The sequence below is a fragment of the Plectropomus leopardus genome, chromosome 18 (genome assembly GCF_026936395.1).
Source record: "Plectropomus leopardus strain MGB_pleo_1.0 chromosome 18, ASM2693639v1, whole genome shotgun sequence".
Lineage (NCBI taxonomy): Eukaryota > Metazoa > Chordata > Actinopteri > Perciformes > Serranidae > Plectropomus > Plectropomus leopardus.
The window spans coordinates 22,837,147-22,858,794 of NC_142193.1; the positions used below are offsets into that span (position 1 = coordinate 22,837,147).

The 21,648-nt window shown below is 40.4% G+C and overlaps 1 protein-coding gene across 5 annotated transcripts in view; it reads right to left on the bottom strand.

Annotated features, from left to right (window-relative positions):
• Nucleotides 1-21,648, bottom strand: part of LOC121956285 (voltage-dependent T-type calcium channel subunit alpha-1I-like) — a 202,802-nt gene that overhangs the window by 129,868 nt on the left and 51,286 nt on the right. For all 5 annotated transcript variants that reach the window (XM_088091141.1, XM_088091140.1, XM_088091137.1 and 2 more), the window contains exon 2: nt 18,590-18,854. In XM_088091141.1, the coding sequence (XP_087947267.1) occupies nt 18,590-18,837 (248 nt within the window). In that variant the 5' untranslated portion in view covers nt 18,838-18,854. The remainder of the gene's footprint in view (nt 1-18,589; nt 18,855-21,648) is intronic.

A 21,648-nucleotide genomic window follows, 5' to 3' on the forward strand; every position in this document is an offset into this window, starting at 1 on the left:
AAGCAGTCCATAGCTGGGTTTACCTTTGTTTCAAAAACCTGCGCCCATGGACTAATTTTGGTGAGAAAGTGCTGTTAACTCAACAACTCCACCAGTTTTTCCTCATTTACAGCAGTACAAGAGAACCAAGACTTGCTCACATTCTTACAACTTCTTGGTGTCCACTACATGTTAACTGTCTACTCAGTTTTCTTCCTCCTGTTTCATGCTGGAGAGAGCAGCTATTAGTTTTGCATTTGCATGAGCTAAGACTAAAAACTTACTATAATATTTAACATATTTGATTTCATCAAAGCATCAAGATGAGGGAAAAAAAGGACTTCATACAGCTCAAACTGAGTTTTATGACCTTACACCAAACAGTCAACATCACAAATGAGATAAAACCCATTATTTTTTTCCAACATCGCAAATTTGTCTACGACAATAAAATTGCTTAAAAGGTCGTTTGGTTTAAAGGCAGGCATTACATAACCAGTATGCAAAATGTCTTTTCTCCTTTCCTCTTTCCTTACCCATATGTTTCCACAATTCCTCATTTATTACTCCGCCATACCTCCTTCAATTTTCTCTGTTGTTTCACTCCTTTCTCCCCCTTTCCTCTCCCTCCCTCCTCTCCCATTGAACAGTTTGTCCCTCTCTGAGCTGATATCACTTGAGCTTGTTGCAGTAATGTCAGTGAGTCAGCCGCTGATTCAGTTACATGACAGTCTACAGAGTTTCAGAAGAAACCTACCAACTCAGCTACTTGGGGAGTGTGTGTGTGTGTGTGTGTGTGTGTATGTGTGTGTATTAGTAAGTTTAAAGCTGGTCTTTAATGACCTAAGCTCCAAGGCTCATTTGAGCTGCAGATAACAGCAGTCAACTAATGTCCAAACATCTGGGTGGTCTCTCTCACACACACATACACACACACACACACACACACACACACACACACACAAACACATGCACGCACGCACACACACACGCACACACACACACAAACAAATGCACGCACACACACACACACACACACACACACACACACACACACACACAGAGGCATTGAGCTTTTATCATTGGCCAGAGGATGGGGTTTTAGCATCCGCCCTGACAGATGCCGCCCACACACAACACACACACGCACGCACATGCACGTGCGCGCGCACACACACACACACACACACACACACACACACACAAACACACACACACACACATACACACACCACAGCCAGTGGAAAAACACTGTGGAAGGATTTAGGCTGAGTGTGATCCATATATGTGTAACATATATCTGGCAGCTCGGATTATGTGTGTATATGAGAGTTAGAAGAGCGTGAGAGAGTTTTATGTGTTTGTGTGTGTGTGTGTGTGTGTGTGTGTGTGTGTGTGTGTGTGTGTGTGTGTGTGTGTGTGTATGTGCTTGAGACAGTGACAAAACAGGGCCATTTCAGCAGGTCCCTTGCGGTCACTAACCCTTTCCTCTCTCTCGACATGTCTTTTTTTCTCTCTTTGATACTATCTCTATCTAAAGCTCGATCACTTTGTTTCTTCACCCCCTCCCCGTCTCTCCCTTCCCCTTCTCTCCTTCCTCTTTTCCATTTCTCTCGCCTTCCTGAGCTGACAGACCGATACAGGAACACGCCCAGCAGAGAGTAAGGGTCACTTGACAGAAGCCAGGGAAATGGCAGGGGTCAGTGCTGAAAGTGTGCCTTATGGATATATCATCTTTCCACCAGGTCAAGGTGCTCAGATAAAATCACTGAATCACCAAGGCATGAAGTGAGCCTTACACCCACCTGCCCTTTCCACGCAACACACTTCTCTTTTCTCTTCAAGCAATATAAGAGATGTAGATGGAGGAGTTGAGAACAAGTAGAGGAAAAATAATTAACATTTAAAAATGTTGAAACCACAGTTACTATTTCGTTAAGGGCAGACAAAAGCAAAATAGATATGTACATATTCATCATGTAAAACCCAAACCTGATGTGCCACATGGTTTGCTACACAGAGTCATCTGAGCAGCCGTCATTGGAAGCTGTTTGGAAAAGGTCAAGCTTTTCAAATATACATGGCAGGTGAGTGGAAAAACCATCTGTCTTTCACCGTCTATCACAGGCCAGTAAGGGGAAGAGCAAAAACACCTTTCCATGGAGAAAAAGCTTAGGGCTTTAGGGATGCTTTTTGCTCTTCTTTCAATTCATGAATACCCCCCAAGTGGCCAATATTGTTTTGGTCACACATCCAATATTTGCTATTCACTTTTAGCTCTGTTTTTACTCTCCACCAACTCCTGAGTGAAATATTTGGCTCTTTATCTACTAAATGCTCTACCATGTCCACCAGCTAGTCTCTAACTGTGTCTGCATGCCATTTGGTGCTGAGGTAGTACCCAGTGGGTTTTCAGAGATTTTTCACTGAACACAGCTGTGGACTGTAAATGAAAGCAACACAATGAGAGCTGTGAGAGTGAACGAAAACGGTAAAATCGTTAAAAATGTTACAGGAGATTACGCAAAGTGGCATACTGGCAAAATAGTGTTAAATCAAAGGTCAGGTCATGGTACTTGCATTACTGGTTTAGGGGGGGTCTGAATTTGACTTGGAGATAATTTCGGGTAATGGGTTGGTTCCAGTACTAAGCTTTGCAGGAGTGGGTTGGTGCAGGTTTGCAAAACTGAACACATGCACAACACAAAGATGCGGAGAGTTGCCGATTCAGGTGCAAATTCTCAGGTGCAACTCTGTTTGTCATTTTAAACATTAGGATTCTGTTGACAGATAAATAGTCAGAGGGCTTTTATTTTTAAACAGAAACAGGAAAGGTTTAGTAAAATAGAAAAAAAATGTATTTCCTCATCTCTGTGACAGATAAAGGCATCGAAACTGGACTCAAAGATGGTATGGAGTCAATATAATCATCAAAAGACAATTTTTACTGTCTATTTTTGCTGAAAACTGTGCACATAAAATGGGCACCCAAATAAAAAACAACAGGTTCCGCAACGTGGAAGTCTTAGATCCGGTAAAAGAGGGTGAACGTGAATTCAGAACATGTATGGCTGTCTTTCTCTGTTTAATAAGGATGTGGGTGTGAGTGTATTATGGTTTGTTGATTTCTCCTGAGTGTATTGTGTATTGAGTAGACTGAAAATGGAAAGACAGCTTCTCAGGGGGTGGGGTTAGCACCACACACTGATACCATCATAAACCATATACCCCAGTGAAATTCCAGGAAAGTATGAACATATGGAAAAAAACAGATGCTGCCCAAGCCTATTATACATTTGCACACATACTGATATAGTCTGAAAGCTTTGCAACAGTTAAAATAGGTATGCATTTCACTGCCATCCGTTATATTCTGTCGGCTAATCCCAATCCCAAATCCCAAATATTATGGCATAAATTAAAAATTAATGAGCTACACATTTTATTTAAGTCTCTGCTCCACAATTCACAGAGCCATTAAATGTCAAAAACTCAAATTCTCTCTGCATCACATGCATTTGTTTGATGTTTGATCTCTGCTCTTTGCCTGTTTAAAGACTTCCGTGTGACGTTCATTTATAACTGTCCCTCCCTCTGTTAATAAGATCTTTTGTCTTTTTTCGGCCTGATCCCAACGTTACTCTGCCCTGCCTCCCACTCTCTGTCTCTCTCCCTTCCACTGTGGAAGAGGTCTGAAGTTGCAGTCACCAGAGCAATTAGAGACTTCATGTTCCTCCTCACTGTCAAGAAGAGGCAAGGATACACACATACACACGAAACACACACACACGAAACACACACACACACACACACACACACACACACACACACACACACACACACACACACACACACCACCCGTCCTCTGCCGTCCTCTGTGCTGACAGGCACTGGGCAAAAGTTCACTCTGCCACTGTGCTAACTATCTCCCTTTCTCCTCCTCTCTCTCTCCCTTCTTCACTCTGTCTCCTTCTCACGCTCTGCCTTTTCAAGAAAAGTGCTAACTAGCAATCTCTCACTTCTTCTCGCTCTCCGCCCGCCTCTCCAAGGGCTATCATCCCGTTCTTTCGTCTCCATCTTCTTCTCTTTCTCTTTTATCTGTCTTTCACAGAGAACTTGTCCTTCACTCAATGTTTTGCTTTTGTTCCTCTCACCAACTCTCCATCTTGATCTGCACAATAATTACCCCTTCTCATCCACCAGTTCCATCTTTCTCTCTTCCCTCTTTCATTTCTCCTTCTTTTATCTTTCCCTGCTCATCTCATTTCCTCCATTTTCAGTGTGTCACATATGTTTGCAGTAAATTTGCACGCTCCGGTCGTGCTCATTTGGCCGACTCTGATATTTTGTGATAAATATTGTGTCAGTGCACATGTGAAGTGCTGCAGACTGCATCCACAAATCTGCTCAAAACATTGTTTGAAGGCTTACTTTGCTGATTTTTAACCAGATTTGTATCAAAATAATGTGGGTAGCATGTGTCAGTAAGCATTGGTAAATTTCTGTCCATTTAACCAGTGCAGTGAATTTCTGTGTAATGATGCAAATTGATGCCAAACACGTTGTCCGGCAGAGTTTTGCTTGCTCTTGGGGCTGTTGCTCGAACTACAGGCTGTACTTTAACAATTTCATTTTGGCAACCACCACGGACACAAAGATTATAAGCAGATCAAGAGACAGACTCGCCCCCCTCTCTCTTTCTGTCACACTCAGACAAAAATACGATCAAACGGTAAAACTAGGCAGTCCTGATCAAATATATATCAGGATTATGTTACTGCACTGCCTGCTTTATGTCTGTATTCTGCTGGTTGCAAACTAGTCAATCATATTTGTATTTTCTTAAACATGTAAGGAAAACCGAAGTCATAGATCTCCTAACTTCATCACCGGCAAAATCCTCGTTGTCATGATCAGTCTGTCAGAAAGAACAAGGTCATTTCACTTGTCATTTTAAAGTTGTAACAACTTTACAAAATTAAGTAAATGCAGTTGAATTTCTAGTTAACTTAACACTTAGATATAAAGTAAACAGAAATTAAGATTTGTAGTTTTACTTTCCATTTTCAAGGCATCAGTTTCCAAGGTTATTTTAATTAAGATCAGCTTGTCAGATCTTTCAGTGCACAGTGCATTCTGGTAGTTGCAGGTTTTCTCCCTCTTGTGCAAAAGCTCCCTCTTCCTCTGCTTTCTCTGATCGTGTAGCACCAATTTCAAAAGTTATGCGTCTTTCTACTGCATAGACATACTAATTTTTATTAAAGGGCCATCTTTCCAGCAGTGAAATTCTCCTCTAACACCTCCAAATTGGTCTATCTCTTGACTCTGAATCAAATGAACTACACAGAGCATTGCCTCTGAAGGGAAGGATACCGAGATAAATTCACAATAAGCTTCTTTATCATGTCATATTAGATCGACACAATGGGGCTTCCTGAAAAAAGAAAAAAAAAATTCCCTACTTGCATATTCATCTTAGACTTTTCTCCAACTATTAGGCGGTCTTGAAATGATGCCACATTCTAATATCAGAGTGCCTTGAAGAAATGAAATTCCTCCATCTGTCAGCCCCGCGAAACTCTCTTTGATCTCTCCCAGGTGAACACCGACTCGGCCATAAGCCTCCTACTCTCTCTTCATCAGAGGAAATGAGAGACGTCAAATGGCAATCTCATATCATAACTATTGTGGTCTCATGGGCAGTTGCATGTCATTCATTTTCTGTGAAGTGCGGTGAGGGCAGCGCCGCACATGACAGCTGGGGAAAGGTGAATCACGTACTTTTTTATGCAAACCGCATGCTGGAGTTTTGTGTGCACTGATGCAGTCAATGTCCATCACCCACTGAGGCTCTTGCGAAGGAAACTCTCTTCACAGTCCTGACCATTTGAAAGGCCAAGGTTTCCATGAAGTGATGGTGGATTCATCTGAGCTGGGCATAATTGTGAGCCATGAATCAGTGACGCTGGTGCCTCAAATAGCCACCACACAAAGACAAAGGCTCGACTCAAAGGCACTAAAAGGCCATGTGATCTGCAGACCTCCTTGATATTCTAATGAGTCTTCTTGGTCTGCTAATGTGCTCATAAGTAATCATTACCAAAGGGTGGACCTCAAAGCCCGCGCAGCAAGTGGGCAAATGGTTCATGCTGAAACATACTGACGATCAATCAAAAAGTAGAATATTCATAAACATCCCTTAGTGACTCATAGTTTCCTCACACTTTCTACAAACCAGCAAAACCGGACTGGAAGCATTGCCAGATTTCATGATAGATGTTTGCTCTTTCTTACAAAATATGACATTCTTTGACACAACTCCACTTCTCTTTCCTCTACAGCAGTTTTTATAAAACTTGTATAAAATACTTAAAAATATTAGGCTCTTCAAGCACCACTACCATGATTAATGTTAACACTGAAACCTGAGAAAACTGGCTTGATTTCTGTCAAAAACATGGGAAGAAGGCAATGAGCAATGGAGGAAGAAATGACCCAAAAATGAGAAAGAATTTAGAAAAAAAATATTAAAAAGTATAAGAAAACTACTTTTATTTTTTTTTTTAAAGAGAGAAGTAAAACAAACAAAAAACAAACAAACACGTAAATGACCTGGTAAAAGCATTTAAAATTAGGAATAATTCTGTAACATAATTTTAAATATTAAAATAAGACATAGATCATTTCCCTAGCTCTTTTCTTTTCCAGAACATATATTCCTTACATTCAAAAAAATAACAGATCTACTAATTTCTTGTAATTTATGGAACATTCATTACCAAGTTGCTGATGGCCTTTTTTCCCATGTTTTTGAAAAAAAAAATCACACCAATTTGCTGAGGTTTCAAAGGTTTAAATACTTGTAAAAGGCTTTTTAAAGCAGCACAATAAAAGTGATGTCGCTCAGGGTTTCAGAGGTCTAAATACAGTAGCATTGGCCTTCCCTATTCAGCTATAGACAGTTCACACAAAAGGCAGCATTCCTAATTGGAAGGTTATTTACTGTTGACTGTTGTTGGCCACAGGCACACTGTACAAAGGAGGAGCACTAGAACTGGAACTTTAAGTTTTCCACACAACCCTTATACACTGCGAGGGCCAGCCCCTCATCAGGTGCACTTGATTATCATCCATTTGGGTTTCAACAGGGCTGCTTAAAATAATCTCCTACTACTGAGCCACACTTCTATTAATTTAAGTTCCCATTTGGAACCACAATTTCAGTGGGTTTTTTTTTAACCATTCATTTTACTTTCACTAACTATATTGCCATCACAGTTTAGCTCGAAACTAATGGATGTGTGCATGCTACATTCAAGAATAAGACAACGCAACAGTCGGATAGTATATGAGAACAACAAATATTAAAGGAAAGGCAAAACTTATTTTAAATGGCATTACAGTAATCACCGTTCTGCACCGTATTCTGTTACTTTTTTTATATATTAACATGAACTAATTTTCAAAAACAATTTCCAAGATTTACCCGCATACCACTAGAGGAAGCATGCATATTAACCATGGTAAATGTACCAAATGCAAATGTGTGCATCCTCGGAAATCTAAGGTATGACCTGCCCTACTCACCCTATGATTGGCTAGCATTCATTGCCATCATTGATTGGATTGGTTGGCTTTGAGGAAAAAGAATGGGATTGGTTAGGGTATGAATGTCAGGGTTAGTCAAATAGAGGCAGAGTAAGGCAGGCCATTCCTCTGCTATCCAAGGATTCGAAAATTCACATTCTGACTGTCTAAGAAAACTGGACCAAATAAAAGTTTCCCAAAAGTGAAACCAAAACATCTTAATTGCCTCCTGGTGTCTGAATGCAGTTTAGGTCATAAGCCCTGCCCCCTCCGAGTTAGCAGATGGGACATGGGCCAAATTAAAAACTTGAAGTACACGTCAAATAAATGTTTCTGAAAGACGGTTTCTGTCTTTTAATATAGTTAAAAAAGGGGAGTTTGCATCATGATTGACAGCTTTGTGTGCCACTCAGTGTACTCATGATCAATGGCGGTGCTTGCAATTGATCGAATGGTGGAAACTCAATACTGTAAAGATCACTACTGCACAGACTCAAGCTTCAAATAATATCACCAGTGCAAGATGTCAGTGTCTGTATCTGGGCTATTTTGCCTTTTTGTACAGTGGGAGGAAGTGGAGATGCTTTATCCGTCTTCTATCCAGTCACTGGTACCATAGTTTGAGAACCAGTGCTGTACTTCAATGGCAGAGCCAGGTACCTTCACTTTTATTTTATGCTTCATTTGGTTACAGTTAATCTCCCCATATTTGTAATAAAAGAATATGTATATACACAGTAATACTTTCTATGTTCCAACATGTTAATGCATGCAACTAGAGTTTGCTATTTGTTGTTTTAATAGCATTAGCCAAAGGCAAACCACGGCAGAATGTATTCTGAAAAGAGGAAATTTATTCTAAAAAGTAAGGACAGACTGTGAGCTGTCACATTTGATTTATTAATAATTCTGTCTGCTGGCAGTTTAGCTTCCTAGTATAACAAGACAAGAATATTTGGAGTAGAATAATTATTGCTTTGCTTATCTCTAGCTGTCTTTACAGCTGCCTCTGGTAATAACCATAGAATTCACATTCAAACTAATAAAATGTAAGCTTTTGTTGCTTTTGTTCTAATCCTCCTATTTCAAGGGCGATGCCATGGAGGGTTTGCCCTCAGTTCTGAAGGAGCAAAAGCAGCAAAATACAAGACAGAGTGCCTGTTACATATTTTATTGCCAGACGTGAACTATTTTTTACCCGAGGCATAGCAGTGGCTTTTCACCAGTTTATTTCCATATCACAATTAAAAAGATCTAGCATCGTTTTAAACTGGAAAAAAAAACTTTAAATTCACTTTTCAGAATGTTTAGTTTGTTGGAAATATTCAATTCAGTGCTAAATTCTGCATTCAGTGCAGCTTTTTCTTCATGTCTGTATGTAAACACACTCAAACATATGCATGAACACAGGCACACACACAAACACACACAAGCATAATCCAAAAGCACACACACAGACACATAGACAGACACAGACACACACACACACACACACACACAGCTCTCCTACAGCATCACTGGGTCTGTTCCTAACTTGACCAGACAGCTAGTCATCACCATCGTCCTCATTTCAGGGTCATTATTGTGTTGCTGTAACTTTCTTCAATCATTTATCTTTTTTTTTTCTGAAGAAAAAAGTATTTGAAAATTTCCGATTTGTTCAGGAGAGTTTTTGGGAGGTCGGAAGCAAAGAACAGACTCACTGCAGTGCAGAATGACTCATACAATTTATATAGCACTTTGTGGATAATAGATGAGAAATAGCAAACTACAAAGCACTCACTTGGATAAAATGTACCCTGCAGTTAGTGGTGATGGAGCCATTAAATGACTTATTAAATTCTCTCAAGAGTCCCAGTTTGTGTAAAGCAATACTTCTGAGTTGAGCTGACATAAAAAGGAAGACATGATTCTTTTATGAGTTAAAAAATAAGGCGGCAAGAATGTGATGATGACAGGTGGAAAACAAAAAGAGAGGAGAGAAAAAAACATGCTCGTCTGTGTGTGAGTTCAAGCTTATATTGTGAGTGTGTACGTTTTCTGTTTGTGCACCTCTGACATTTATCTGTGCGGTACATCCAAAAGCAATCTGCCCTGCTGTTACTGAGTTCAAACAAATAGGAGATGCTGTCTAAAGTATTGCTGCAATATACAGTACAGCATATATGGCGTACCGCGGCGCTGAAGCAGAAGGTAGCAAGACATCAGAATGCAATTCTCTCTAGGAATGTGACATTGAACTAACATATAACCTGATTATGGCAGAAATTCAAAAGCAGTGTTGCCATAATCCATAATCCAACATCAGTGCGTCACGATAACACACTAAAGTATGTTTGTACACATGGATTAATGCATGCAGAGAGGATGCGGACACACGGGGTGTGTACACAGACACTGGCTAAAGTCTTAAACATATGGAAATGACAATCACACACCCTGATTCACTGCAACATAAGCTGAAGTAATGTGGAAAAGGGAAATAAGGCAGCAACAAGGTTCCCACACATTTCTACCATTACATTTTCAAAACTTTTCCATAACTTTTCCATAACATTTTACCTCATTACCATGACTATAAGTATTTTAAACAGGGTAGGACTAAAAACCCTCACTTATCAGACATTTGTGAATAAGCAAACTGCTAGCCCTTGCTATCTTTACTAACAGACTAGACATTCCTGCAGCCAACCAGCTACATGTGCCAAAAGACCAGACTGGCCATGCCCCTTTTGGGGTGATAGATAACCAAAAATCTAATCAACTGTCACACAGTGTAGCACTAGATTTTAAATGCAATGCGTTTTGCATAATTTTAGACATATTTTGGATTTTTTATGAACATATCTTAAACGCTTTGAAACCTGGAGCAATATCAATTTTCTTTTGCTGCTTTCAGATGCCTTTCACAAGTATTAAAACCTTTGAACTCTGAGCAAATTGATGCAATTTCTTTCAAAACATGGGAAATCAAGCCAATTTGCTCATGTTTCAAAGGATAAAGCAATACCCAAAACCATGTTTATCAAAACTTTTCCAAAACTTTCTGTTAAATCCAAAACATTACTAGGCCTAAAAAAGAGATTTTCTAATTTCATAACTTTTCCAGGAATTTAATGACAAGTGGAAGAGGTACACACATACATCAATCAGCCAAAACATTCAAAACCACTTAAAGATTAGGCGGATGCCAGCAAAAAAAAAACCACCCACTTAAGAACAGCCAAGAACAGCCCTTCATGGCAACAGCTCTCCCTTATGGCAGTGGCCCCCCAGCAGGACAATGGGCCATGCCAAACTGCAAAAACTGCACATCAATGTCCAAAGGAACCTGACAAAGTGCTCAAAGTGTCAACCTGGCCTCCAAATTCTCTGGATGACATTCAGAGCTAACATCCGGAGGTCCTGTGTCCACACCTCGACTGGTCGGAGGCCTCACCGTGGACTTGGCTCTGACCTGTGGAGACATGGATACAGGACTTCTAGAGGTGTCCTGTGGCGTAATCACCAACATTTTCATTAGTAACTGTAACTTAATTATACTTTTTTTCCCAGTAACTGATTGCAATTACAAGTGGCCACATGGATGCCAAGACCCCAGGGTTTCCCAGCAGAACTCTGCATTGTAACAAGATGATCAAAGTAATTCACTAAATCTGTCAGTGGTTTTCATGCTCTGGCTGATTGGTGTACAAACCAACACATTTCCTACATGTCATACCTAGCAAATAATCAACAAGCATATATAAGCCACAGAGTGGTTTCTAATTTGCCATTTCCATGATGGGCTATGTGCAGAGCCGCAGATGGCTGTCAGACTGTTCACAAACACGCTGCAGTCAGTGAGGAAGCCACAGCGAAATGGTTTGTGGTAAATCCACATGACATCATATCAGTTATGCAAAGATTCCTCTGAGGCTTTAGGCAGATTTCGCTCTAGCTGTCCATTTTACACTCGAGGATTTTTAAAGTACATGAATTTCATTCATAGATTCTCTGAAAATTTTGACATTTGTTCCATTAAATTCCACTGTCCATTAATGCTGCTGAAAATGGAATAAACAAAAGGAGATAAACGTAACGTAGCATTACTCATCCTGTTTTAGTATCCTCTTCATCTTTTAACATTCACTGTGAACTTGAAGCTGCCATAGTATAAAAAGCACATGTTCATTGCAAACTAACTACAATGGAAGAGTAATGCATGTGAAAGAGGTCACACAGAGTGTGTGTATACTGAGGCTTGGTACTACAGTAGTCATTAGAGTCACTTTAAGCCCTTCATCTCTTCTCCGCTGTTCCCCACTCATCTCCTCTTCCTCTCTCAGACAGTACAGACACTAATGGAGTTTGGACTAGACCTCAGGGAGAAAAGTGAGGGAGGAGGGGAGGAGAGGAAGCAGGGAGGGAAGAAGAAGAAGAAGAAGAAGAAGAAGAAGTGAGAAAGAATGATGAGAGAGCAGGGTTCATTAGAATCAGTATTGGTATTCACTTTAGCTATGGGATTTCTTTTAGAAGCATGAGCATTAGTGTACTAATAAGTTTTATTTATCCTAAACAGAGGTTTGTCTCATTAATGTTTACACCTCTTTTCTAAAGGAGACTTTCCCCGGGGTAAAAGGACAACAGTTCATACTTGAAGCAGAGGCTCATTAAAATAACTGGAACACTCACATTAGCGCATAAGATGAAAGCATAAATGGAAGTTTGGGAAGAGACAACATCTCAAGGAAGGGGGAAGTGATGCATAAGTAGAAAGGAGTGATTGTGTTTGTGAGTGAGAACAAAATAGAAAGCAAAAAAAGAAGAAATGACAGAAAACAGACAGGAGAACAAGCAGGAGATAAAAGAAAGACACAAGAGTGTCGCTCAGAATTAAAGAAAGACTTTTGATGTTCTTTAATAAAACATCTGTCAAAACAAGTGGGATAACCGTTCAACATCTATATACATCCATCAAGTGGCAAGCCTCACAGCGGGTGTCATCGCTAAAGAAAAGACATAAATCTACCGTGTAGCCCCACAGCAACTTTTCCAACTAGAACCACAGAAAACAGGACAGAAAGTTGAGAGAAAGAAAACCGCAGAAAGACAGAGCGAGAAGATGAGAGGGAGAAGGTGATGTGTCCCAGGTGTGCTCTCTATCCTCAGCAGTAGTTAAGAGCAAGGCACAGCAACGCCTCAGCCATCCGTCACCATGGAGATAACAAGCTGTCAGGGCCAGATAGGATCATGGGCCACAGAGGCCGGTCACTCTGCGTGAACACCACAGCAGCCAATCAGAGGAGAAGAAGGAGAGGGGGTGAGATAATGTGAAGAGAAAGAGAGTTACTGGCATCGAGCTCTTCCGGAGAGAGAAAAAGGAGAGGAGAATAAGACAAAAAGGGAGAAACAAGAAAGAAGAACTGATGGGAGGAGGAGAGGACAATAAGAGAGGGGCAAAATATGAGACTGCAAGGACAACAGAGAAGGAAAAAAGAGACGGAGGGAAAGGAAAATATGCAGAAGTACACGCAATTGTAATGATGTTTGGACGGGGGAAAAAAAAAAGGATGGCGCCCAGAGCCACGCATCAGTCAATGCTCAGCGTCTAAACAACTCATATACACATGCCAGCACATTTCCTTTCTGAAATGCCGTGTACTGCCAGTAATTACCCAGCCTTTCCACTTTGAAAATACAGCTTAAAAATGCTCCTATACAATGTGTGCACTTTGCAATTATAACTAGGAGTCTGAAATAAGCTGTGCAGAAAAAGTGCTACAGTGGAAGAAAATAAAATGTTCACCAGACCACAAAAAAATAGTAATAATTTAAGGACAGATTATTACTCTTACATATGTGTGATAAAACTAAAATACTCTACAAGCCACAAGGGATGTCACATAAAACTCCAGGGAAGATATTGTACCGTCAGACAAGTCCGCGTATGGCTCAAACAATAAATAGCTGAAAAGGGCTTTCTATCTCTCTCTGTGTTTTTGGCATGAGTAACTGTTGACAGGTCAGGTTTCCATGGATGCAGCAGATTGTGCTATTTGAGGTAAAATGAAGTATGAGTGACCTGACGGGCTCTCATCTTGATCTGTGGAGAAAAGCGTTGATGAGAGGCAATCTTTGCCACTTATCTACGACCCGACGCAACAGACCAGCTGCAGTGCGCACACAGAATTACAGTCTTTTCTCTCCATTTAAGAAATTGACCAAGTGAGGGGCAGGCTGTGACCCCTTATAGATTTCACCTGTAAAATTTGCTGCAGTGGAGAAGGGGAGATGCTGATGAAGTGAGCAACTTCTTTGCTAATTTGAGGCAAAGGTGTTTCATTGCCTCCCTCCCATGTTTTTGAAAGAGATTAAGCCAATTTGCTCAGGTTTACAGGGGTTAACTACCCAACATATAACTGAGCAGCTTAGCTGATAATAACATTCATCATAATCTATTTGTTGATTTTATTTTGCATTAATCATCTGATCGTGGAAAGTAATTATATCTGACTATATTTCTCAAATAAATGTTTAAAGAAGAAGGGTTTAAAGAAGCTTAAAAGTGAATGACCCAAGTGAAGTAAAAGTATGTAAAATTTTACTTAACAACCCGAGTAAACGTATTTAGTTATATTTCATCACTGTCTGTCAATGACTGCATGATTGTATACATGTACCAGAATTATAGAGATTTGTGCCTTTTAATGCACTATAACGAATCCATCAGAGGTGAGGGGCCGTATTTGGACACACATCCGATCTGCTAACAGTCTTGACAGGAGTGAAATAACAGCTGCTGCAGTATCGCAAGTCAGTAGAAGGCAAAAGCGGAGCAGAGGGCAGAGCTTCAATGTAAATTGGGAGAAAAAGCTTAAACAAATATACAGGTAGAAACATGAAAAATTAGCCTACAGGGAAATTTTAACACCCGATACAGACAATATATATACAAAATTTACAGTGGTGTTGTCACTACTCTGGAATTTCTATTTTCTATACAAGACTTTGAAAGCCAAAACAATTTCTGATACCATGAGGAAAATTTGACAATGTCATGACAAATTTTAAATTTTTACAAAATGATAAATAAAACAAGGTCATGACATGATAGTGGCAACTCTTCTTTTTTTTGTAACGAACAGCAGAATTACTGTAGTAAACATGAAAAACAAGAGCGAGCAAGCAAAGGGCAGCTGGTTCCTGTGTGCTAATACTGAAGAAAATTCATATTGAAACCATTTCAAATATTCAGAATCTGTATATATCAATAAATACATATTTATAAATCAATGTTGTTGACAACACTTATCTTCAGAAATACAAATATTTGACTATTACAAAGAGTCCCTACAACCGCCAACTGTTATCTGTGCAGAAGAAGATTAGCACTACAGGTAAGAGTGAAAATTTGTTTTTGATTTTGGGCTGGACTGTACCTTTAAAGAGACAGGCACAAAGACGGAGTGTCCCAGAGAGTGAATAAATGTGTTCCCGCACAGACATTATGAGAAAAATAAAGCATGTAAACATCTTCAAGTAGAAACATAAATTTGAGGTTTGAACCTAAAAATGAGCAAAATCTGTCCTCTTTAAGAGTTTGAAAACAATGAAAGAGAGGGATGAGGGCTCATCTATGCTGTACGGTATGTACAGAGTGTGAGTGCACACTCTGCAGAGCAAGAACAATAGGGAGAGGGAGAAGAAGTGTGTGGGGTGCATTATAGAGAGGTGCTCCAGGTGCTCTGCTGCAGGCAGGCGTGGGAGAGCATCACTGTGTGTGTGTGAGTGTGTGTGTCACACTGAAGGCCTCTCACAGCTACTGTGCAGTGAACAGAACTATTGATCTGCATAGAGATGGTGAAACAACCACTTATTGCCCCCCTACACACGCACATTGAGACTTCAGATACACCACACTGAGCACAAGCAAAACACCATTTGATGAAGGTGAAATGAGGCTCATCTCGTCATGATTTCGGAAAGGTAGCATGCTGCTTTATCATCTAAGTCTACTAAAACAAACAACTGTGCTGTGCTCATATTTGGTCTGTACATAGGCAATCCAATGTATCTATATATACGGTACAGGCTGCTTTAGTACGATCAATACACACACTCAAATCATTGCTCCAGTGCAGCACACATCAAACACCAAACTCTTGCTGTAGTTTAAGACCCACACACACACACACACACACACACACAGACAGACAGTAGATACATACACATGCATCTTCCCAGTCCTACACAAGTAAAGGCACAAAGCCTGTGAATATACTGCCATCCCACACACATACATACACACACGCACACACACACACATCAGCAAGTTTCAAAACCGTCTCAAGTAACACAATCACAATAGGCAAAAGTAACATCTCATTCCCCAGAATGGGGGCTGAAGTGTACGTGTGTGTGTGCGTGTGAGTGTATGTGTGAGTGTGTGTGTGTGCGTGTGTGTGTGCGTGTGTGTGTATGTGTGAGTGTGTGTGTGTGCATGTGTGTTTTCTTGGCTTTCCAGCTGATTCCACAAGAGGAAAATCATCTCAACTCACAGCAATAACAACCTTCCCTCAAACCACGACACACTCACTCGATCTCTCACACTGACTTTATATTTTTCCTCACACACTCTCAAAAACACACTGGCACACATACACACAGGTGTGTGTGTCTCTATGTGTTTTAACATGCTTACAGTTTCAGCCAACTCGGGTGCCCACCAAACCAGTGAGCTGCAAGAGACGCTGGGGCGATGTGAAATAAGATTTGAGTGTGTGTGTGGGCGTACAGTGTGTGTATGCTCAAGCATGTTTTTACCCTGTGGCGTGGGGCTAACTGAGAGCAGCAGAGCTCAGCCATAAGCAAGCAGTGTAAAATCCCTCTGAAACCTCTTTCCCTACGAACATCAAGGATGGAGTCTGAAAGGCTAACAGAAAGTCTCGCTATCCAAGTTTGTCTGTCCGACAGTCTCCTTCCGTCTCCCACTGTCTCCCTGATTTTCTGGCCATTTGTTTGTCTGTGATACAGACATATTAGCTTCGTGTTAGTCCATCCTTACCGGCATACTGTTAAAGCGCGGGTTGAATGTAAAGGCAACTTCTAACTTCTACAAGTAATTTCATGGGCTTTTGCATCAATGCTTCACTAATTTTCTGTCAGAAAAATCTGTCTTTGTGTCATAAACAGACTTTTTGCTCAAAATGGATTAATCTAACACAGCCTATGCCCTGACCTCCATCATTTTCCACTACATTTTCTTTTCATATGTCACTGCAATCTCCCTTGACTTGGAAATTAGGGGTTTAAACTTTAAGTTAATCGGTTCATAATCCTTTACTAAAATACAAACATCAAAAAGGTAAAAAAAAAAACCAGTTTATAATATTATCCAGATGATAATCTAAAAAATCCTAAAACTCCTCACTGAACATTTAGTTAAAAAGCAAATGTTTTTCTGCATCTCACATAGGACACGCATCTGTTTTAGTGAAAAAAAAAACAATCAAAAAAACAAAACAAAACAAAACAAGTGAGGGCATCCTATCATTTGACATGAAATTTGCGAACGCTTAAGATATTATGTGTTTTTTGAGATTGGTGTGTGTGCGGACTGTCTTACTGTTTGTTGGCCAACAGTCTCTTTGGGTGCTGCTGGACATGATATTCGTGATTATTCCGATGACTGAAAGTCATCACGACCGACCTATTATTATCCCACCAGCTGGTAGGGACTCCAAGTTGTCTGGAAAATGTCTTGGCCAAAAAAAAAAAAAAAAAATAATCCATACCATCTGTTGCAGGCCACATTTTGGCCTTCATTGTGGCTAAAAACTTACAACTTTGTTGTGTTGTAGCCTATAGACAAGTTGATACTGCTAAATCAGGAGAATCAATCTGCTCGGTGCAACGCGCTGCAGCTTCGTCAAAAACAGATGAAGCATGCATTATTCTCAACTTCTGAGACGCCTTTGAAACACATTGCAATGTGTCTGCTGGAATAACAAAACCAGCTCAGGCAGCTGCCTGGCGGAGAGCTGCCCTCTACTGAAGACACTTTACTAGTTCTGTTTTCTAAAAAACAAATACGCTATTATCTTAACAAACAGAGTGAATATGTGCAGAAAGAGATTGAGAATAGTTGTCCCTGAAGGCTCTGCTATTCTTTACACATCACAATGATAAGTCGTGTTCACAGAGGTTTGAACTGACCGACTGACCAGGCAAACATCTTACTGACAGTGCAATCCTTGGAGCCCTGCACTCAGACGAGTGGGAGTTAATAGGGCTATAGTCATATTGCACTTAGGTGCAAACATACACAGACAAACACGCTCCTGCAGTAGTGCGGCAGGCAGCCTAGTGTGGTCTCGTCTGTCCCTCATGTGAAAGGATCATCCCTAGTCTCACCGCCTGTCAGTTTAGTCAGCAAACAGACAATTGCTTGTTCTGTCACACACACAAATACAAATGTACACAATCCATTGTTCAAGCAGCGCAACGCTGATCACTGCAATTGTAGCTGTATGAGGATGTCAAACACACTTACCTTGAGAAGATTCTGGGGATGTCTGTTGTACCGTGTGGTAGCAAATCCACAAGATAAAGGAGTGACAATGGATGGGAGGAGGGTCAGAGTCAAGATGGATGAAAATGCAACAAAAGAATAAAAACAAAGACAGATGAAATCACAAAGCAAAGAAACTGTGACTCTGCAAAAGTGGATGACAGAGAAGCGGAAAAAAGACTGAAAAAAGAGGGACTGGATACAGAGAGAAGAGGAGCACCATTGTTAGATCAGGAGATGAAAAGATGCTACATGAAAGGTTTACCAATGAATAGAAGAGGTTAAGAATGAGTGCTGATGTTTTAAAAAAAAATATCATGACGAGAATTTCATCTTTACAACTGAGCATGTAATTTGGAGCTGATTCGTGAAGAGGTGAATATTTAGGGTGAGAAAATGATGAAGGTTAAGTGATAAAGTAAAGGTTATTGAGGTTAAAGGGGTCAGTTCCACCGTTGAATAAAAGGATATGGGCTGGAGACCATACGGATGCACCAGTTGCGAGGACAGGTGGTCTGCTTGAGGCAGAAGAAGACCACAGGCGCCAGCTCTGGAAAAGGCACCACAAGAGTGCTCAGGTCACTGCCGATACTGACGTCATCACCTGGACCCACTTCTTCGATGATGTCATCACCCTGCGCCAAGCCGTATTCCTCGCTCTGCCCTGGCCCTGCTGAGGAAATGCTCCCCAGCGGCACAGGACACTCCTCGCTCGTCATGGCAACCCAGCCGAGATCTGAAAGACAACGTGCGATGACACTGTTATTGGAGGAATGAAATGATTCCCACATTGTTTAGTACACTACAAATCTCCAAGAGACTTTAGATAACAAAAAACGATTTGCTTTGATTTAATCACCACACAGTGCAACAAATAAAAAGCAATTAAACTAGTTTATTCCATGAAAGTTTGACTGGACACACTTTAGGTTGTGCAGTGGCTCTAGCCGACCACTAAATCACCTCCACGTCATAACATCACCTCACAGATATTTAATGCCTCTTGTTTTCCAGCCCCAAAGGCCCATTAGTCTCTCGCTGTCTCTTCACACCGCGAAGGCAAATGCTCTTATCGTAAACTCACTTGTCTGCATAACAGAATGCATTGCTTACTGATAACAATCACCTCTCGCAATCAAACACACACAGAGGGGTACGACAGCGGAGAGTAAATCAATGTCAACAGTCATTGCACATTCATTGACGATTCATTTAGCCCCATCACAGTTTTGTGGGAGAGGAAATGGCTTTCCATCTCTTACCACTCGGCTCATGAATGGATTGACTTTTATCTGTGAACAAAGTACGCATAACCACACACACAAAAAAATGTGTGTTTTTGCATGATTCAGTACACCTGTATATTTAAAGTTCCCCTCCAAATGTTTTAAAGCTTTAAAACATCTTCTGCTATGATCAATATTTTTGATCACATAAAAGTAAAAAAAAAAACAAAAAAACATTTACTTATTCTTTCTGACTGAGAAATTCTGGATCCCTGCTCACCACTCGCAGCTTGTGCTAGTTTTGGCTCTACTATCTGCTTCTCCAGGGCTGCAACAGTGCTACTAGCATGTATTTGACCAGTAAGAGAGTAATGGTGCTAAAATGGTGCTGTGATTGTGAAATATACAATAATATATGCTACAACTGGGTTCAGTGGAAAGATGCACCATGGTCCGGTTTGCATGCAAAAACTGCACACTCTACCATGTTTGCTGTCAAAATTTTGACTATGCTAATGCTAACTCTTGCTGGGCCTGTCACAATAACTACTTTTGTTGTCTGATATATTGCCTCAGAAATAACTGCAATTGTCATTTTTGAGGCCATTTTATGCACAGATCTAACAGCATAATAATGCAAGTACACCCTTTCAAAACGCAATGAACGTTTGATTATTAAAATATTTAGACAATGGAATTGTTATGTGAAAAAATATTTAACATTTTTTAAGTCATTAAAGAAGTATTCAATTACAGTACTTTCAAAGGAGAAGTCCTAAATAAATCAGTTTTACAAGAAACAAGAAAGAAAAGTGATGCCTCTTTTGAGTAACAGTCAAAAATAAGTCATTATCTTACCAAGGATTGGCAAAATGACTTTCAAGATTGTGCCTCCTCCACACCAAAAGTGCAGCTGCAGGCTACCGGTAGGCTACATTGTGTCAGCTTTAAAGAGTTTTTTAATTTTTCTTTAAATCTGCGTAAGTAGGTGGAGAGAGAAAAAAAAAAACTGCTGCTTCTAAGTTTAAAATAGTCAGTAAGACCCTGCTCTTTACTGTGGCTTCACTTTGGCTAAAATGTTAGTGACATTCTCATGTAAACAAACACACATGTAAACACAACAGGCAATTTTGAGGTCAGAAAAATGATTGAGGTCACGTCCATGTATCGTGCGATAAGTCCATGATGTAGTTGAGACAAGCCTAACTCACGCTCTCTCTATTGACAGGCCTGTTCGGCGCTGGAGGTTTAAAGGTTTTTTTGCCTGTGAAGTATTGAAGTCTGCTCTCCCGTCAATATGTGCTTCCCGTGTAAGAGTGGCATTGGCTTTCAGATCAGTCGCACACCTAATTTAGCTTGCCCATTGTACGTTTGAATCTTAGATTTTAGTGAATTTTACTGATACTGCCACTTCAGTAGAGGAATGTGAAAACACCCCTTTGGGGACAAACGTTGCACAGATACAAGTCAGTAATAGTCAAGGTCAGACATTTTAGGGGACATAAATTTTAGGAGACATTTTTACAACAGAGAACACAATGCAGCATAACATTTGGCTTTTAGTGCATCAGCTCATGTAGAAAAAATACTGCGGAGCTTCACTTTAGAGAAGGAGTGACGTCTCGAGTTATTGCTGGCAAGACAGTCCACATGTTGTTTTAAGGATTCAAAGACAAACAGAGGAATAATATATGTAGGAAAAAAAGAGCAAAATGAGACAGAATGACAGAAACTTTGTTTTTTTTGGCTCATCAAACCAGTGAGCCAGCGAGCAAGTCAGCCACTAGCAGCCGGAGCCTAAGTGAATGCATAATAACATATTGGACTTCTGCTTTTAACAGGCAGCCAAGGGAGGCAGCAAGCAAGAGGCAAGGAGCCAAGCGAAGGCTGGACATGTGCACAGCCGGACATATGCACAGGCTTGCACACATACCCACACACGCTCTCTCTCTCACACACACACACACACAGAGAGACTAAATATTACTGTTTAAAGCTTTCGAATCTTTCAGACAGCTGCATGATTATTTCAAGATGCGTGATCACGTGCGAATGTTCATCTTTCGTATCACTGATGTAATTTCATGTATCTGTGCTACAAACACATGCATGCGTAGGTGTCGTTTCCTTTATGTGCCTAAGTAAATGTGTTTGCTCGCACTAAATCCTACACTGAAGGATTAGGTGCTAGTGGGAGAGCGGACTTTGTTTTTATAGGGTAATGACATTAAAGGCTATTCATTACAAGCTAAGAAAATAGGACATTGGTGATTAAGTAGCCCGTATCGCTCACAGCTCTGGAGC